The sequence below is a fragment of the Metschnikowia bicuspidata genome, assembly GCF_001664035.1.
Source record: "Metschnikowia bicuspidata var. bicuspidata NRRL YB-4993 chromosome Unknown METBIscaffold_6, whole genome shotgun sequence".
Taxonomy (NCBI): domain Eukaryota; kingdom Fungi; phylum Ascomycota; class Pichiomycetes; order Serinales; family Metschnikowiaceae; genus Metschnikowia; species Metschnikowia bicuspidata.
Genome location: NW_017387736.1, coordinates 299,057 through 317,241, shown reverse-complemented (window position 1 = coordinate 317,241; position 18,185 = coordinate 299,057). Strand labels below are relative to the sequence as shown.

The window sequence follows — 18,185 nt, the reverse complement described above, 5'->3', positions numbered from 1 at the left end:
GGTAGATTCATCTGATTAAAGGGGCAAAACTATATAACGAATATATATAAAAGCCTTTAAACAGCTCCCAGCTACGTACCAAGTGTCTTAGCTCGGCCCGCCCCCTTCCGTTAGTCACGGCCTGGACAGTCCTCATGGCACGTACCTGTTTACGTCTTGGATATTACTCGAAATTCGACCCGAGCGAATCCGCAAATTCAAATGCTCTAAAGCCAAGTATTAAATCATTTTTTCCTCCAAAACGGCACGACGAAGTATAATGAACATGATCGTTAATCCTTTATTTTTATGGATATGTATATTAAATCCTCAAAAGATTTCACAGAAGCCGGTCTAGTATAGTGGTAAGTACAGCTCGTTGTGGCCGAGCAGACCCAAGTTCGATTCCTGGGACCGGCACATATTTTTTCAACTTGCACAGGCTTGCGAAACCTTTTTTGTATTTTAAACTATTAACAAATTTCAGTATTGTTGCACGTTGTTGTCGGCATCAGTAACCTTACATTTTTTGATGGTGATAAGCACCAACGCATTGTCGTCACTTGTCAAATAATTTTCTGCCTGCACATCGTCCTTGAACCCGCCATTCAAAAGCAAAGATTTGTAAAGGCTATATGACAGGTCGGACTTGGCAACCACGGCAGCCTCGCCGTCAAGCATGACAGAGACGCTGTTTGTCTCGGCCTTATTGATGTTTGTCAAGAGCTCATAGAGCGAATTTCTCCTTCCTGTTTCCGCCAGTTTCGAAGTGATCCAGTCATGCACCAAAAGTGACACTCGGGGGTTGCTCGTCATGTTCTTGTATTTGGTTGTGTTGATAGGGGTCGAGATGATGATGTAGTGGTTATTTCCTTGGGAGTAATAGGTATAATTCATTAGAGACACGTGGGGCGAATTGTCGAGGCACGTGGCAAGGTGCACAAAGTGCTTGGACTTTAAGAGCCCAACAACAGAATCTGGCAACTCACTGGACATTTTGGGGTGGTAAGTAGCCTTTCTTCACTGACGGATGGCAAAAGGTTGGAAACTTGCTCATATTGTTGAGGTGTACGGGTGTGTGCCGCCAACCAGCAGAAACCGCGTGCGCGCGCCGGGTGACCTGATAAGCTGATAAGCTAACTCTTCTGATACTGCTCGCTTCTTTCTCTAAAATGAAGGTAAGTATATTCACACTGCTTGCTCTTGTGCAAGCAGCTGCATTACAGTCTTCAGAAACTGAAAAAAAAAACAGTCGCTTTTTCCCTGCGAAATTCTGGCCCGATACTGCTAAACTCGGGCCCGAACAAGAAATCTTTGGTGGGGGCCAATCCTCCCTGCTGTGTCCGGTAAACTTACCTTTGACATGCTCAAACTCCACGCCAATTTATGACTCGTGCTGCTTCGAAAGTCCTGGAGGAATCATGCTTCAAACTCAATTCTGGGACTATTATCCTGCAATTGGCAGAAACGACTCATTCACTTTGCATGGTCTCTGGCCGGATAACTGTGATGGCTCCTATGAGCAATTCTGCGACGGCAAACTAAACATTGAGCGCGGGGATATCCGGCGAATTGTAGTTGACGAGTACAAAGACGAGGCGTTGTTCTCGAAAATCGAGGAATCCTGGAAAAACTTCAATGGTGACGACGAGCTGTTGTGGGTGCACGAGTTTAATAAACACGCCACGTGTATCAAGACCATCCGGCCCGAATGCTACGGGGCCGAGTTCACCAGAGACAGGAATATCTACGACTTCCTTCTGATTGCCGTGAATCTATACGAGAAGTACCCCACCTTCCAGTTCTTGAAAGATAAAGGAATCGTGCCCTCGTTGACGGATACGTACACGTATGACGAGATTGCCGAGGCCCTCAGTTCCAACTTCAACGGCCACAACGTGTACTTCAAGTGCAACAGATACCAGGCACTTCAAGAAATCTGGTACTTCCACTACTTGCAGGGCCCATTGACCAACGAGGAATTCGTTCAGATTCCCTCCATGCTCCACTCAAACTGTCCCAAAACAGGCATCAAGTTTTTGCCCAAGGGCGATTTCAGACCGCCGCCTGGCCAGCCTCCCAAATCTCCTGGTGGGAAAGCCGGCACCATCAAACTCTCTGGTCATTCAGGGTGTCTTATTAGCAATGGCCAATGGTATACTCAGGGCACGTGTGCCAAATTCCAAGCCAAGGACCTGCAATTTGGAGGCACGAATCTTGTGAGCTCCAAGGGTGTGTGTGGGGTGACAGAGGCCGGCGTTTTGAATTGCAACAGGCAAAACCAGGCGTCCAAATTTCAATTCCAGGTTGACAAATCCTCGGGCGTGGTGAGCTACGGAGGTAAATCCGAGTGGTGCCTCCACGAGGCAGGAAAACATGGAAGTGGGAAGTTTGCGCAAGTGCCTATTAAATTGGCCGATGGCAACTGTGAAACCTTTCAGATTACGCTCTCTAAGTGAGCCATTGTATTCATTTTTCTGCTCTCGCGGGAAGAGACCGATCATAAAACATTAAACAAACACAATGAATAAGAACAATGTTAAGTGCCTGATGAGAATTCCATAGACATGCTAGAGTTGGCAGCTTCCAGTAGCTTTGCAGCGAGTCACAACTTACTCGAAGTATCATTATTTCGATGCGATACTAAATAAAATCAACGACAGGATCAGTGTCCTTACTTTTGACAATATGTGTAGCTGAAAAGCGGCAAGACCGTTTCTATGATCAAAATAGAGGAACTCGGACTACGTCTTCCACGAAAGCTTCTAGCTCCATGTGCCAAGTAATCATATACATGGTGCATGCTGATTTTTGTTGAGAAAGGTGTAAGTCAGGTTGGATCTAATCAGGTACACAAGTTCTTTTTAAAAATGACAATCTGAAAATACTTGTTTTTTGGTCGTGCACGAAGAGTCGTTAAATTCGACATTGCCGGTTTATGCACCGGTGAACAGAGAAGCTTTCAATCTTGCACAGCCAGGGTCATTTTTAAGCTATAAAAATTAGTAATAGCTTCCCTTCTTGGGGTTTACAAATAAACAGGATTTAGTATTGAAAAGAAAAGGGGAAATCCTTTTTTTCCGGCGAAATTGAAAATCGTGTTGGTTGCTTAGTGGATATATTATTTGTGTCTTTCTGGAAATACGCGGTTTTAAAAATAATAAAGTAAAAATATTGTCTTCAAAAAAAAAAAAAGGATTTGTTTCGGTACTAGCAAATGGGATCAAAAATTCACACCAACCATACTTAGTACTCAAGGTAATTACGGATCTTACATCATTGTGGCCTATTGCCTCTTCTATCTCATTAAACCAGTCGCATGATTTTGATGCCGCGTTTGAAGCCAAAACAAGAGAAAGTGCAAAGCTCAAACCTATCTTCTTCATAGACCACCATACGTTGTAGCATACCATGTCTTGTGCTGAAGACTTTAAGGACGATTTCGGCCCTATCAGAATTGCTACACAACAGGACATCGAAGAGGCACGTCGGGAGCGACAATTGAGATATAACAAGGCCAAACACGATGATTTGACTCATGCTTCCAGCAATGAGCGCCATGTACCCAACTTGGACCCAGAAAAAGGTAATAATTCTGTAAAGAGCCTGGAAAATGAATCGCTGAAAAGACATTTGTATGTGTCGGGGCAAGAAGAATTAATTAAGTATTTAGAGGAAGAGAAGCTGAAGAAAAGGAGAAAACTATATTTATCAGGCCAGGAGGAGTTGGTCAAGTACTTAGAGGAAGAAAAGCTAAAGAAAACAAGCGAAAAAGAGGAACGTTCTCCCGGAGCGAAAAAGAAAGCTTCTTCGAAAAACACCCCATTGATGCTCATTCCAGTTGAGGAAACAGAGCGACAGAAAATATTAGCCCAGCTCGAGACGAAAAAGCGAAAAACAAAACAAAACAAACTTCTTGAAACTGACAGTGAAAACAAAGGGGAAAAAGAGACGAAGAGTGATCCCCAGGGCAGCATATTGAGTATATCATCAGAGCTGGATTTCGAAGACGCGTCAGAAAACTTTTGTGAGGACTTCCAAAACAGGGGGTTCGAGACAACCACTGGGCAAAGTATAGTTAGAGAGGTTCCTCAGAGATCAGGAGAAAAGGAAGACGAAGAACAGCATATTATTGATGACGCAGAAGAAACGATACTGCTGAAAACAATAGAACGAAGTGAGAATGACGCAGCGCACTACAGCAAACCAGAAGAAGGAGACAAAGAAAAGAATCTTGTAGAGGATGAACAGAAAAAAGAACAGAGCTCATGTTTTGAGGAGAACGAAAACCATACCCTGGGCGGTCTCACCTATGGGTCAAGAGATGTGGACACAATGAGGAGGCTAATATTGGGTCAGTTGAACGGAAACAAACCGTTGCAGATCGAAAAGACGTCATTGTTCCCCGCGTACAAAGAAATTTACTCCATTTTCAGCCACACAATCCACGATTGTGAGAGTCACACGGTACTTCTTACTGGAGCATCTGGCTCAGGCAAAACAGAAATTGTCAAGCAGGCGTTGGCAAAGCTACAAGAACTGAGTGGGAGTAATTTCATCACAATTCTGCTCAGTGGCTCTCTACAACCCACGGAGCAACATGCCATTCGTGAAATCGCCAGGCAGCTCGACATGAAACTCAAGAACTTTGGCGGACACACGGACGAAGACACCTATGAGCAAAGGGCCATCAGTGACACCTTCCAAAACATTCTCTCCACCCTATCCAAGCTAGATGATCCCGTGGACCTGTCCACAAAGAAGGGGCTGCTGATTCGAGTCGTATTTCTCATTGACGAGATCGAAAAATTCACGGAAAACCCAAGGCAGACGTTGCTCTACAACCTCTTTGAACTATCACAGGAATCCAAAGTACCCATCTGCATTCTTGGGATTACGCTGAAAGTCACGATCCGTGACTACTTTGAAAAAAGAGTCAAGAGTCGCTTCAGCCAGCGGATGGTGCAAACAAAACGAGCCGATGATATGGAGACCTTTTGGCAAGATGCGAAGGGTTTTCTCACAGTGCCTGAGACAAGCCTCGACTGTTTTGAAAATAAAGATTATCCCAGGCAGTGGAACAAAAAAATGGAGCAGCTTTTCCAGGAACGCCTGGGACTTAAGAGCATTTTCTACACTACATACTTCACCACGAAGAGCTACCGACTGATTTATAACCAGTGCACATTTCCCGTGAGCAAGATCAGCATCTCAAGCCCATTTCCAAAGTCGACCGATTTTGAAATGTACCTGAAAAATGACCTTCGTGGTATCGAGGCCAAAATACTCTCATTGGCACCTCTAGAATTACTCGTGGTGGTAGCCGCCGCGCGGTGGATCGCGAGATCTGACACGCCGCAAGTCAACTTCAAATTAATGTACAGGGAGTACTCCGAGATGATGGAAACCAACAATTTGGAAACAACTACGTTGAGCTCCAAGACGTCGTATATTGACAATATGAGTTTGATGGGCATCAAAGTGGAGAGAAAATTACACTCGCCCAACGTGCTCCAGAGTTGCTGGCGGTTTGTGTACAGGTCAGGAATATTGTTTGACGTAATCTCGAACAACCATGAGGTAAATGCCGCAAACAACCTGAACCTGTACAGGGAATCGATGATTGAAGATTCGAAAATGCTCCAGCTCGACATTTCTTTGGAGGAGCTTGCGAAATTGGTCCCTGGCGATAGTTTTGTGCGGCGTTTCACTCGGTTGTAAAGTTGGTTTCAGAAATATGCGCGCGAGAGCCGTCGGTTTCAGTTTCAGGTTTCAGGTTTATGTACCGGAACAAAAGTTCTTTCTCGCATATAAGGTACCATCCGGTGGGGGCCCACCTCTGGTACGATATCTCTTCAATTTTCATTGAAACATACTATTTTCTTTGATCATCAGAATAAACTTCCTACTAAATTTCTTTGGAACTACAGTTTTCTAAACTTTTTCCATCTCAGAAATTCTCCCAATACATATAAAGCCATGTCGTTAACGGGTGCAAAAACAGAGGTCGTGGGTCCACTGAGGATTAGAGGTTTTCTTGCCAATGGGTTTGAGATTAATGAGCATAACTTCATAGCTGCATTTTCCATCTTGATTATTCAATTGGGACTTTCCGCCGAGAAACCCAAGAAGAAACATATTCTTCCGCAGCTAAGCAAGTCTCATGCTTACAGTTTTAAAGTCGACCAGGCCATCTCAGCCATGGAAAGCTTGTCTCTAAAAATCGACCTGAATATTATCGAGAATATCATTTGTTTTTCTTTCGGGCCAGACTTGGCTCTTAGCTTGCTCAAAAAGTACTTCACGGGTCATCTTTTACACGATCCTTCCTCGAGAACAGAGGTCACCCTTCATTCACACTCGACGGTACAAATTACGCCAAAAGGTACTGCTTTAGTCTATAACTACTGCAAAAGCGTGGGAATGAAGCGCCAGGACATGCCCGAAGTGGTCAAGTCCAGTTTCAACACGATGAAGCTCTTTCAATTTGACCGCTCAAGTTCCACAAGACGGGCCTTATACTCCAAATATTTAAACCATATTCTAATTTCAGAAATGCTTGGCTCTCTGCCTAATGTGTGGTCACCTGAAGCCAAACCCAAGGTTGTGCCGAATTTATACGAGGCCGAGGAGCCAGAAATATCATTAAACACCGACCACATTGGGTTCAGCGGAACTCTGGAAAAACAAAACGGATCAATTGGAGAGTCAGCCAGTCCATTTCACCATCGATATTTTTCCAACCCTGAATCAGATTCTCACGTGCAATACTATGAGTCTTCCTCGGGATTGCGGCTCTTTCGAGACAAAGTATTTCAGATAGATAAAAAAGAGGTATATGTGGAGTACTGCTTTAGTGGAAAAGCTTTCGTGCAGTGGCTTTGTGACTGCACCACACTTTACTGTGCTAGCGAGGCTGTCGAATTTGGCCAATTGATGATTCATTATGGACTTATTATCCCAGTCACGAAATCCAGTAATGGAAACACTTTCATCGATCACAGAGACGCGTTTTACACCTGGAACGAGCTCGAGGACAACTTGTGTCGGTGGTCTTCTCCAGCAAGGTCTGTCAGAGAAATGAGAAAAAGTTCATCTGGCGATAGCGAACAGGCTGGTCCCACAGCCAGAAAATATCAGAGACACGTGTTCCAGAAATTGCTTGCAGACCCTGGTATACGACATTTGTTCAAGACACATTTGGAGAAAGAGAAGTGTGCTGAAAATATAAACGCGTTTCTCCAGCTAAAGGAATTCCAAACTGTCAAGCGTAAATTGTCTTCTCTTGTGAAGCACTACAACAAGACCACAGACGTTCAAAAGAAGGAGAGATTATTCGTGGCCGCAGAGAAAATGGCCAGCAAGTGTCTTGCAATGGCTTCTTATCTCTGCTCGAGGTATTTCAGTGCTGATTCCATGTGCAATTTAAATATTGACTTTGGTTTGCAGCAAGAAGTCGATCGTGTGATTGAATTGATCAGAGGAGGATCCTTTGATGATGCACCACTCACTGATGGTGACTTTGCTGCTTATCTCAAGACTCCAATAATGCAGGAAGAGATGACATTTGAGTTAAAGTCTGATGATAGCAAAGACCTGGCAATCGTTGAGGAGTCGAGTCTTACATCATCTGACTTGACTGATCTCTCAGAGGGTAGCGCGTTGATGGACACCATGCGGGTGCTTGATAAGGTTGAACGCGTTTTCAGTAAGATCGCATACTCCGTTTACAGAATGATGGAGGTTGACTCGTATCCTAAGTTCATTCAGAGCGAGGAATACATGCTAGCGGTAGAAACATTGACACATAGGTCGTAATATGACTATAAATACAGAATTAGAAAAGTTTTCACGAAGAAAAGATTATGCCACAGGGTCCAACGTAGTTCCTTTTTTGATGGTGGCCCAACCAATCAAACGCCAGTGCTTCTCGATTCTTCTGGACAATGCAATCTTCTCATTGACCTCTGTACATGCGGGGGAGGTCAATTGCAAACGAGCCATATCCGCCTTGACAGCGATGACACGAGCACCAGTTGCAGTAGAACCAATGTTGACCATCAAAACCTCTCCACTCTCCAAATTCCGCACCTTAGCACCCTGCTTGGCACCCTCAGTCTTGACACCCAACAATCTTCTCAAAAGGAAGAAATTTATTTCGATGTCTGTGTAAATGGATGGCAAGTTGCCCTTGGAACCAACGACTTGACCAACCAATCTGTCAGCTCTGCACAAGGTAGGGTCGACCTTCGTACCGACACCAATCAATCCACCAGGAACAGCGAACTTCAAGTCGTTGTGCTCGGCGAAGAGAGACACAATGTTGGAGAAGATAGGCTTGCACTGGATCTTACCGTTATCGTCCTTGGTGACAATACCAGGTCTGATTTCGATTTCGTCACCAATCTTGAAGACACCATTCAAGATCGAGCCACCAGCGACACCACCCTTCAAGTCGTCAATCTCCGCACCTGGCTTGTTGACGTCGAAAGATCTGATGACGATCAAGCGGGGCGACGCAGTGAAGTCTCTAGGTGGGACGGGGATGTAGTCACAGATTATTTGGTTGACAGCGTCGATGTTGTACTTCAATTGGGCAGAAATTGGGACAATTGGAGCACCGTCGGCGATGGTACCTCTGATGAAACTCAAGATGGATTTCTGGTGCTCGGACGCAGATTCCTCTCTCATCAAATCAACCTTGTTTTGCAAGATGATCACATGCTTCAATTTCATGATTTCAATGGCAGCCAAATGTTCAGAGGTTTGTGGCTGAGGACAGGACTCGTTACCGGCAACCAACAAAAGAGCAGCGTCCATAACTGCGGCACCCGACAACATGGTACTCATCAAAATGTCGTGACCTGGACAGTCGACAAACGACACGTGGCGCACCAAAGTGTAGCGGCCTTCGCAGCCAGGCTGCTGGCACTTGGGGTGAATTTCCTTGTCGGACTTGAAAGAGCGGTAACATCCCGGGGCCTCACAGGCCTCGTTGTCACACTTGTAGATCTTGGCGTTGGCGTAACCCAACTTGATGGTGATATTTCTCTCCAACTCATCCTTGAAACGGACGGTCTGGACCCCGGAAATGGCTCTAACGACAGTGGACTTACCGTGCGCGACGTGGCCAATGGTACCGATGTTGATGGTGGCCTGTCTGTTGATGATTTCGTGGGAGAGCGGCGTCAATTGGGAGAAGTCGGGGTTCTCTGGCTGCTCAGGAAGCCCGCCGCCTTCCTCAAACTCTCTGCGGGCAGCCTCCTCATCGAACTCGTCTTCAAGGCCGGCGAATGCCACAGACTTCTTTTCCTTTGGGGCCTCCTCGTGATCTTGATCCTCGGCGCCGGACTCGACCTCGTGCTCGTAGATTTCGCTGTCCTCCTCCGGAACAGAGGAGCCGATGACGATGTCCGGGACTGCGTTCTCGATGTCGTCGTAAGACATTTTGTGGTGTGTGTTGTTGGGGGTGACGGAGTGGGTTGGATGCTGTAGGCGTAGGAAATTTTTCCTCATTTTTTCGGTCGAGCCAAGGTCGTGCGCGGCGCGGAAACCTGGTGCGGGTTGCAGACCAGAAAGCCGCTTTAGTGTCGAGGAACAGCCGAAGACGCGAGATCCCGGCAAAGCGGGCGGGACAATGACACCAGAACCGGAATTTGAATGCATGTCGTTGGTTTTGTGCACTTTCATGGGAGCACGAGCGCACTGCCCGGATCAGTCCCAGCCGCCGCCCGCTGAGGCCGCCGGTCACGTGACGCAGGCCGGGCGCGCCGGCGGGCGCTGAAACAGCACGAGCAACCGAACCACGCCAAACAGCCGCACGACGGTACCGAGACGGAATGGGCACGAATTCCAGGAAAACCAGCAAAATCCGTAGAGCCGTAGAGCGGTAGACAGCCGTGGACACCGCAACACGAGATCGCAGAAACCCGACGGGCCAAGCGCGACTGCAGATCACGCGTCGGTCGCCTGGCCCAGGTCGCAGCCTTTCATGACAAAGTCCGCCACCACAGGGCGGTGGTCGCTCATGTAGACACCGCCGAACTTCGAGTGGAGGAGCCCGTAGCCCACCACCTGGAGCGAGTAAGGCAGGGCGGGATCCGCGCACATGGGCTCCGAGAGCCTCCTGGTATCCTTGGGTGCAAAGATATAGTCGATGCGCTTGGCGTCTTTCAAGTACTTCCCGGAGAAGCCCGTCACGGTGTAGTCCAAGTGGCCGTAGCGGCTGAAATCGGGCACGTGGTCGTGCACGTCCACGAAGGCCTTTGTCATTTCGCGGTGGCTGGCGTCGCCCGGCTGCGAGTTCAAGTCGCCCATGACAAACAGCGGCCACAGGTTGAGGCTGCGCAACTTGGCGACGAGAAGCAGCGCGGACTCGCGGCGGGCGGTCTTGCCCTTGTGGTCGAAGTGCGTGTTTGCCACGTTGATGTGGTGGCCCGAAAGCGCGTGTTTCAAGGTGGCGTACGTGGCGATGCGCGGGTACTTGGCGTCCCAGCCCGCCACGGCCATGCGGGTGGCGCCGTCGTTGAGCCAGAACGTGTCGTTGAAGACGACGGTCCATTCGGCCGGGCGGAAGAGAATGGGCACGTGCTCGCCCACGTCCTTGCCGTCCACGCGGCCGCTGCCCACGGCCACCCACTCGGGCGTGCCCGGGGCGGACAAGTAGTTGAGGTCAGCCAAGATGTCGTCGAGCTGGAACTTCAAGGGCTCCTGGAGAAACACCACGGAGTTGGCCACGGCGTTGAACTTGATGCTGTTGATGACCAGCCGCTTGCGCATGTCCCAGGGCATTTCGCCGGGCACCAAGTCGTCGTGGAGCCCGTTTTTGACGTTGTGGGAGTAGAAGCGGAAGGCCACGTGCCCGGCGGCGGTCTGGGGGCTGGGCCCGGCGATCTCCGGGTACGCGGGTTCGGGCACCACCGCCACGCTCTGGGGGGCAGTCAACGCGCTGCCGGGGAGCCCCGGGGGTTTGTGTCCGAGGCCTTGCTTTTTGCTGGGGTCCTTGGGGTCCCTGTTTGGCGAATTGGGGTCCTCGCTGGAAGAGTCAGGGTCCTTGTGGGCCCCAGTGGGCAGTTTGGCCAGGCCCTTCTCCCCATTTGCGGCGGGTCTGGACCCCTGCACAAGACCCCCTTCTGGGCCCTCCCCGTCATTCGAAATAGCCGCCGCCTCCCCCGAAAACAGCCCCAGCGCCTCGGAAACAGGCCCGGACCCGTCGGATCCGGCGCTGTCCGCATCGGCCGTCTCGGGATCTATTTCGCCCAAGTCCGGGTCGTCGTCGGCCAAAAGCGGGGGTTCGTCTAGTGGATCGACGACCTGAGAGCTGCCCAAATACTCGGCCACACGGTCTTTGACAGTCGCCGTGCCGTCGCCCAAACTCAGCTGCGTGTTTTCCAAAAAGTCGGCAAAACCGGACGACTCCGCATATCTCTGGAACTGGGCCACGACCTCTGTTTTTCTGCGGCCCGAAATCACAACGGAGCCTGCCACAAGCACGAGCACGAGCACGGCCAAGAGAAGGCGTTTTTTCGCCAACGCGGGGGCCACCATGGTTGCGGGGATATGCACGTGATCTTTGCGGGGACGCGAATATGTGGAGGGTGTTCGACTGGGCCTGTTTGGGAAATCTGCTGCGTTTCTGCTGAGATTCGGCTGAGCTTTGGGGGGTTTATGGTGGTTACTGTGAGATTGTCTGAGATCCGAGAAGGAAGGGCGCGCGCGCCCATGCAGGACGCGGCGGGGCACACGCGGCGAGACCCCGGGTATGTGCAGGACGGCGCCGTATGGTGGAGCGTGGCATGGGCTCGGACTTGGACATGGCACATGCAACGTTCCAACTCTGGGCGGTCGGGAAATTCGTGAAGAAGAGGGGACGAGATGCGGCGCTTTCTATCGCCTTTTGTTGTTTTTCTTTTGGAATTTCAGGTCTGTTGCGGGGTCGCAATTACACCTGTTGTCGCGCCTGTTGTGCCTCTGTTTATTAAGTGACGGAAGTGATTTGGCACTGGCCCTCTGCGAAAAAAGGTAAAGTTGGACAAGAAAACCCGGGCCGGCGAAGAGCCAAAAGATGGCTTGGAGATAATGTTGTATTTCGAGTCTGAAATATCGTTGATGTCTTCGATCAACAAACTACAATGTATGAGTCTCGCCAACACTAACTCACTCATGAGATGAGCCTGGTGGATGAGCTCCGATATGGCTGATGATGAGTGCCACTAGTGAGTGCTAATGGGTCTTTCTAGTCCTATTATTGAGTGCAACTAATGAGTGCTGTTAATGAGTGCTAACAATGAGTACTGCTGTTCTCTATGAGTGCTACCACTTCGAGCTGCTAATTGGTGCTGTTAATCAGTAATTAGTGCTGCTAGTGAGTGCTGCTAATGAGTGCTGCTTATAAATGCTACTGATGAATGCTGCTGATAAGTACTCTTAGATAGTGCGATGAGTGCTACTATTTGATGATTTGCTCATTTCCAGATCAGTCTTATTGAGCTTTTTAAATTCCCGCCTCTATCTATATGAAAAAAATTTAGCAGGAGGAGGAAGCCTCGGTGGCCATAAATTGCGCAGATTATCTATTTTGAGATTGAATATTACCTGAGTCAATATGAAATATAAGAGACCAGTTTAACCAGAAGAGACTGATTCCAGCCAGTAAAATTGGAGACGGATACTAAAATATCAGTTTTTATCTCTGTTTATGTCGTGAGAGCCACGGCAAGCAACACCTGGGCCTTGGGTGCAATTTTGTCTCTGGCATGTTGAATACTGACAGAATAGTTCCAGCCAGAAGTTATTAGCCTGTTAATGAAATCTATGAGGTCCATAATAGGCTTTTCAGAACCCCGATGTCTTCTGTGTATCATCGAACCCCGATAGCTCAATAGACCTACTCGGAAATATTCTCTACTGCTAATACCGGATACAGGAGTCACAAACGATCTTTGACCATCGCTCCGCTAAAATGTTTTGAAGAAGCATCTATCCGATTTTCCATTGTGTCAAGAAACTCTCTACTGCGTGAAATTCCTAAATGAAAGAAATCAAATTGTAACTCCACAAAGGGTTGCATGGTTTTGATGAGGCTATGGTGGGTGAGAGCATGGGGCCGTGCCTCAAAAGCATTCCCGGTTGATTCATCAAGACTCGGCCTTATCGAACAACAAGTACTTTAGTTGAAGAAATTCTTCAATATTATCAAAATAGGCACAATTTCGGACATGACTTTGCCCCCATTTAACTGTATTTTGCGATGGAAGCTCCCATGTCCAACTCAGTATTGGGTGTGTTGCCTGTGCATGGCACTGTTTTTTCAAATGTCCTTACAAGAATTTATATTCTCCCAACTTGTAGCTGCATGCTCAGACAATGGCTGCTTGTGCTTGTTCGCTTCCATAAATCTTCCCTATGTTCTGTGCGCAGACATGCTACTATATACTTCACATACCAAGCAAACCACAATATGGTAGGTTCAACGAGCCACTATCGGGTGGCCAGGAACAATCTATATCGTGTTTAATTGCAATGACAGATGGTAGTCCCAAGCACACGTTTGAATATCACAGCAGGTTTCACAGCAACAATCGTATGCCCCGGTCTCCTCTAATAATATATACATGGTCTACTCTTCGGGCCACCACTCCGGCAAGAAGGCCGTCAAGCCAACAGAGGCGCCCCCAACTTTCATTTCAAATCTGCCGTCTTTTTTCACGTCGTCCACCGTTGCCAACAAAAATCCGTGGCTGCCGTGCACAGAGAATAGTTTGGCCAATTTTCCTCTTCTTCCAACAACACCAGTCAGTCCAAAAGGCGACAGGGCAACCACTGGGGACGGTGTTGCAGGCTCAGTAGCACTAGAGGCATCCGGCCGGGAAATCTCAACCGTGCTGAGATCCACGCCCCCCATCAAAGCCGCCACGTTCTGATCAAATTCCACCGGCACAATTCTTTTCCGGATCACGCCGCCATTGTAGGTGCGGATCGTAAGTTCCTGGCCCACGTAGCAACCCTTCTCGAGTGAGAGCCCATTGACATAATCAAGATTGGCCTCAAACGGGAGAAGACTTTGACCTTTGGCCGCGTCCGACGTCTCGAAAAGGCCATTGATATACCTTCTTTCTGTCACGTGTTCCTCGGAAACCTGCCGGGCTCCGAACCGGGCCACAAACTCAGGCGCGAGAAGCGACGACGGGCTATCGATTGGAACGTTGGTCAAGATCTTGATCCCGAAATTCGGGATCCTGTTGTCCACAGCAAGCCCAACCACGTGATCTGCATAGTTCGCCAGAAGGAAGCCTGCTTTCTCCACGAAAAGAGCGGCGCTGGAGAGAGCGGCGCTGGGCTCGGCCGTCTGGAAGTACTCCTGTTGGACGTTTTCAAGCCAGTCCTCAAACTCGGGCGTATCGCTATAATAGTAGTACGAATATATGTCGGCCGCCTGCTCGATTTTCACCTGTGCACTGAGCTTGTGGATCTTGAGCATGGATAGTAGTGACCTCTGATATACCGGGCTGATTTCTAATAGATAGTCGGGCCCTTTTTTCACGGTCTCCTGGAACTCCGGAGTCCTGGAATGGAAGGGCACAGGAAAGTTGAAACATTCGTTGATCACGCGGCCCTTGGAATTGAGAAGCATCGAGAAAATCCCCGTCCGGGTCACATATATATTTTGCTCCGGGTCGTAGATATCCTCGTGCATGACCCCCCAGTTTTCCAGCAAGTTCACGGTGTTGTTCAAGCCAAGGTGTCTATTTTCATTGGCCGAGATCGTGTGCTGTTTCTTTTTGACCACATTTGGAATAAGGCGCGTGGTGAGGAGTCCGTTTAAAAAGCGGGCCGCATCTGGCCCACGTACACGTAGGAGGCTTTTAGAAAGTTGCACTATTTCTCCCATACTGCCCTGTTGAAGCCGGATCTTTCAGTGGAGAAGCGGCGGGCAAGATGACATTGCTGAGGTAAGGTGGTGCATATAGCACGCGTCCACCAGGTGCTTACTACGTGAGTTTGGGCGCGTGAAGACTGACCTATGTTGGTAAGTGGGTTCGAATGTGCGGTTCAATTGTTCATACTTAGGTTTTTTTTCTTCCTCTTTCCAAATCTTTTTGGATGGCTTGAAAGGGTGAGGATTCTATGTTATTGCTATGCTATTTGGTTTTGTCGACACAAATCGCAATCACAATGGGTGGAGAAACGAACCTCGCCACCTTGTCGTCTCCCCTCTCATAAATAAATATCAGTAGCCTCTTTCATCTTCTAATTCAATCCTGGACTAGTCAGCCAATTTAGTGGCAGAATCGTTCAAGCTTGCCAGCAAGCGTTCTCTGATTTTCTCACCGAGTGACATCCGCTCTCTCATCTCAATGGCCTGGTTGAGCTTCTTGTTCATTGCATGAAGATTCAAATGCGACAGGCGCTTCGAGCCGTTTCTTGACCCAAAGGTAGATCCAAGGTGCAGGCGACTATTCAATGACAGCTCAGCATGGGAAAGTTGGTCATTTCGAATCGTGACCTGTCCCATATCAAAATACCCATAGCCACCAAGGTATTTATAGTCTTCGTCCGGCAGGTCTTCTTCTTGTTTTATGGGCTGGTAGGGCTCATAAGTTGGGGTGTCCAAAATGATCTCGATTGGGTGTTTTGTCAGAGAAGAGGTCAAGTTGATCTTGCTCAACTCCCGCTGGATACGAATAGACTTCAACTCTTGTCTGCGGTTCACGGAGTCAGCCAGTTCCATCACGAGGTCAGCCTCACCGCTTACAATACGCTTGATCTCCGACATGAATGATTTGAAAGTGTCCAAGAGCCGCTCAGTTTGACGGTATTTTGAAGATACCGTAACCATCACACTGTCTTTCTGAATGATGTAGCCAATGCCGAAACCTTGGTCAATAGATGGCGGAATGCCAAAAAGCCGCAAGGCCGGGTTTCCACAATTCAGAATCAAGAGCTCTGCGTTAGTCAACTTTTCAAACATATCACCAAAGAGAAATGGAAAGCTTGCAGACACCGATTGACCCAGGATGGAAATAGGTGGGAGCGATGTATCTTTGTTCACCTCGTTTAACTTTTCGATGGCACCTGGTCTAGTAAGTGCTTGATAGAGCGCGTTGAGATGGCGCTCGAAGCCCTTGCCCTTCATGGCGTCACGGTACAGCGCTGTGTGGATCTCGCAGCATGCTTTGAACGCCTCCCACTTTTTGGTGTTGTCGTCAGAGGTGATGTACAATTTAACGAGGTTGGAGACCGACTCGTTCTGAACGGCAATGAGTTCTGTACGAGCGTCACGGAACTTACGCGTGGTAATAGGCTCGAGGGTGTTAGCAAGCTTTCCGTACAAGGCGTAGTATGCAATCTGGAAGCCGATTTGCAACACAGAGTCGGTCAGAATGTTCATTTTCGAGAGCAACGTGGAGTCGAGCTTCAAGTTCAAGGTGCGGTACTCGTGCTGGTTGAGGAGATCAGCCAAGCGGGTCTCAGACAAGTGCACTAAGGTGGAGAGTTCTGGGGTCTTTTCAAAGCGCAAGACCTTGGCGGTGGGCTTTTGCGGCGTCGCTGCCTGCGAGACGAAGCGGATGTTCGTGTCAAAAAGCGTACTCTCCGCGCCGTTGATGTTGCGGGCGAGCTTTAAAATCAGGTCGGTGTAGATATCGCTGATGAAGCGGAGGATGGCCGTGCTGTCCATGGAAGAGGATTCCCACACAACACCCGCCACGGCATTGGCAGTCACTACGAGCTGCAACTTGTCATACCAGCGCAGTGCACATGAGCCTACCTGGATGTTAGTGCCCTCGGCGAGAATCGACGTTCCAAAAGAAATGGCGCGTGTTTTCTCCTGCTCGGTCACGGGCGAAATCGTGGTGTCGAGCACCGCAACAAAAAGCGCGTTGTCGATCTTCTCCAACGCCTCCGGGCTCGACTGGGAAAGCTCGAGACGTGCATTGCCCCACACTCCATACGTCTGTGTGGTGATGGATCCAATGCCGTTGTTGACCGAGGCGACACGATCCACGGCAGATGCGTCTGTGATGATGGACTGAACGATCGACGCAAGCTCTGTGTCGCTAAACCAGAGCTGGTGTTTGCTCGTGGCCAGAGCATCTTCGCACTTGGTTAAGACTTCCAACGTGTAGAACTGGTTGTTGCAAATGAACACCACGTGACGTGACTCGTTGAGCTCGCGGTACTTTTTGATCGTCACCAGGTGGTGCGGGGCGGGCACTCGGGTGGTGCCAAAAATGTTGCGGTAGCAGTTCATGGTGAGCGGCTTCCCTGCCTTTGGCGTGACGTCCGGCTTTAAGGTGCCGTTGCGCATTGTCACTATGAACTTGAGAGACGAGTTCACAAGAGACGCCATCCGCTGCGCCTGATTCGGGGGGTTGATGGTCATGGCATATGGATCCTCCTCGAGAATGAGGTAGGGGTTGCGAGGGAGAATGTCACCCCGGAGATCGCCATATATGCCCGGGTAGCTGGCCCCGTTGATCACGTTCAAATAGCACGCTACTTGCGGGTTTTTGGCTGCTTCCTCGAGGTGCGCCTGGATACACGTGATCCGCTCGTCTTGCATGAAAAGAGCCGATTCCTCAAGCAACTCCTCGTACTCCTCTGCGGTGAGGAGCGGCTTCAAAGCCACCGAAACTTGCGAAAGCGTACTCTCAAGCGACGGCACAGGGAGTTTCGGCACGTTGTCTTCCGACGCAAAAAAGTGGGCGTCCATGGTGAATTGATGAGGCTGCTTGCTAAATATCGCTTGCTAGTGGAACCGTCGTGCCTGATGTCTGGACCAGGGTGGAGGATAATAAAGCGAGAGGGTAGCTAGATACAACGATGAGGATATTTCGTATAACCGTTGAAAAGTTGGCGTAGCAATGTATGTGCTTTATTCCTTTCTTTTTCTGAACCACTGAATTGGTGGTAGAATACGGAAGATGGGGTATTTAAGCTAAAGTCGCCAAGGAGCAAGAAGTGTACCCCACAAAGTGGCCCGGTCCACCGAAATTGCGGGGGCGGCATTGTATGCAGGCACACCTTAAAGCCATGGAGTGAACTCCGGCGGTCCGAGCCACCACAATCCCGGTGTGCGAGGGCCGTATACGAATACACAAAAAACCCCTGATTTTGGGTTTCGTCATATTTGGCGCCGGCACTTCCAGGTCGGGAATAAGGATCACAATGTTTTGGCCACGTGCGAGTGGAATACCAGGTAAATT

The 18,185-nt window shown here is 49.0% G+C and overlaps 8 protein-coding genes and 1 non-coding gene across 9 annotated transcripts; 4 read left to right on the top strand and 5 right to left on the bottom strand.

The window, feature by feature from the left end:
- The first annotated feature begins 327 nt into the window (after positions 1 to 327).
- METBIDRAFT_t214 lies at positions 328 to 399 on the top strand. Its single transcript has one exon. It is a non-coding gene; the product is annotated as a tRNA-His (tRNA).
- Positions 400 to 462: 63 nt separating this feature from the next.
- On the bottom strand, positions 463 to 975 carry METBIDRAFT_79545 (pyridoxal 5'-phosphate synthase; the record flags this gene model as incomplete). Its single annotated transcript, XM_018859085.1, has 1 exon — positions 463 to 975. One exon carries the CDS (start codon positions 973 to 975, stop codon positions 463 to 465), a length of 513 nt encoding a protein of 170 aa, XP_018710062.1.
- A 155-nt stretch (positions 976 to 1,130) lies between these two features.
- On the top strand, positions 1,131 to 2,884 carry METBIDRAFT_59876 (T2 family ribonuclease). Its single transcript, XM_018858309.1, has one exon. The coding sequence runs from the start codon at positions 1,152 to 1,154 to the stop codon at positions 2,436 to 2,438; it is 1,287 nt and encodes a 428-aa protein (XP_018710061.1). The 5' UTR covers positions 1,131 to 1,151; the 3' UTR covers positions 2,439 to 2,884.
- Positions 2,885 to 4,246: 1,362 nt separating this feature from the next.
- On the top strand, positions 4,247 to 5,836 carry ORC4 (origin recognition complex subunit 4). The gene has a single exon (XM_018858308.1). It carries the CDS (start codon positions 4,315 to 4,317, stop codon positions 5,698 to 5,700), a length of 1,386 nt encoding a protein of 461 aa, XP_018710060.1. The 5' UTR covers positions 4,247 to 4,314; the 3' UTR covers positions 5,701 to 5,836.
- A 122-nt stretch (positions 5,837 to 5,958) lies between these two features.
- SST2 (GTPase-activating protein) lies at positions 5,959 to 7,797 on the top strand (the record flags this gene model as incomplete). Its single annotated transcript, XM_018857963.1, has 1 exon — positions 5,959 to 7,797. One exon carries the CDS (start codon positions 5,959 to 5,961, stop codon positions 7,795 to 7,797), a length of 1,839 nt encoding a protein of 612 aa, XP_018710059.1.
- A 45-nt stretch (positions 7,798 to 7,842) lies between these two features.
- On the bottom strand, positions 7,843 to 9,426 carry GCD11 (translation initiation factor eIF2 subunit gamma; the record flags this gene model as incomplete). The annotated part of the gene is made up of 1 exon (XM_018859084.1): positions 7,843 to 9,426. The coding sequence occupies one exon, from the start codon at positions 9,424 to 9,426 to the stop codon at positions 7,843 to 7,845; it is 1,584 nt and encodes a 527-aa protein (XP_018710058.1).
- A 507-nt stretch (positions 9,427 to 9,933) lies between these two features.
- Positions 9,934 to 10,944, bottom strand: METBIDRAFT_45970 (uncharacterized protein; the record flags this gene model as incomplete). The annotated part of the gene is made up of 1 exon (XM_018857976.1): positions 9,934 to 10,944. A coding segment is annotated over one exon (1,011 nt), but the record flags the coding sequence as incomplete, so codon positions are not given.
- Positions 10,945 to 13,315: 2,371 nt separating this feature from the next.
- METBIDRAFT_33194 (uncharacterized protein) lies at positions 13,316 to 14,942 on the bottom strand. The gene has a single exon (XM_018856242.1). The coding sequence runs from the start codon at positions 14,867 to 14,869 to the stop codon at positions 13,598 to 13,600; it is 1,272 nt and encodes a 423-aa protein (XP_018710056.1). The 5' UTR covers positions 14,870 to 14,942; the 3' UTR covers positions 13,316 to 13,597.
- A 302-nt stretch (positions 14,943 to 15,244) lies between these two features.
- CTN3 (carnitine O-acetyltransferase) lies at positions 15,245 to 17,692 on the bottom strand (the record flags this gene model as incomplete). Its single annotated transcript, XM_018854334.1, has 1 exon — positions 15,245 to 17,692. One exon carries the CDS (start codon positions 17,690 to 17,692, stop codon positions 15,245 to 15,247), a length of 2,448 nt encoding a protein of 815 aa, XP_018710055.1.
- Between the last annotated feature and the right edge of the window lie 493 nt (positions 17,693 to 18,185).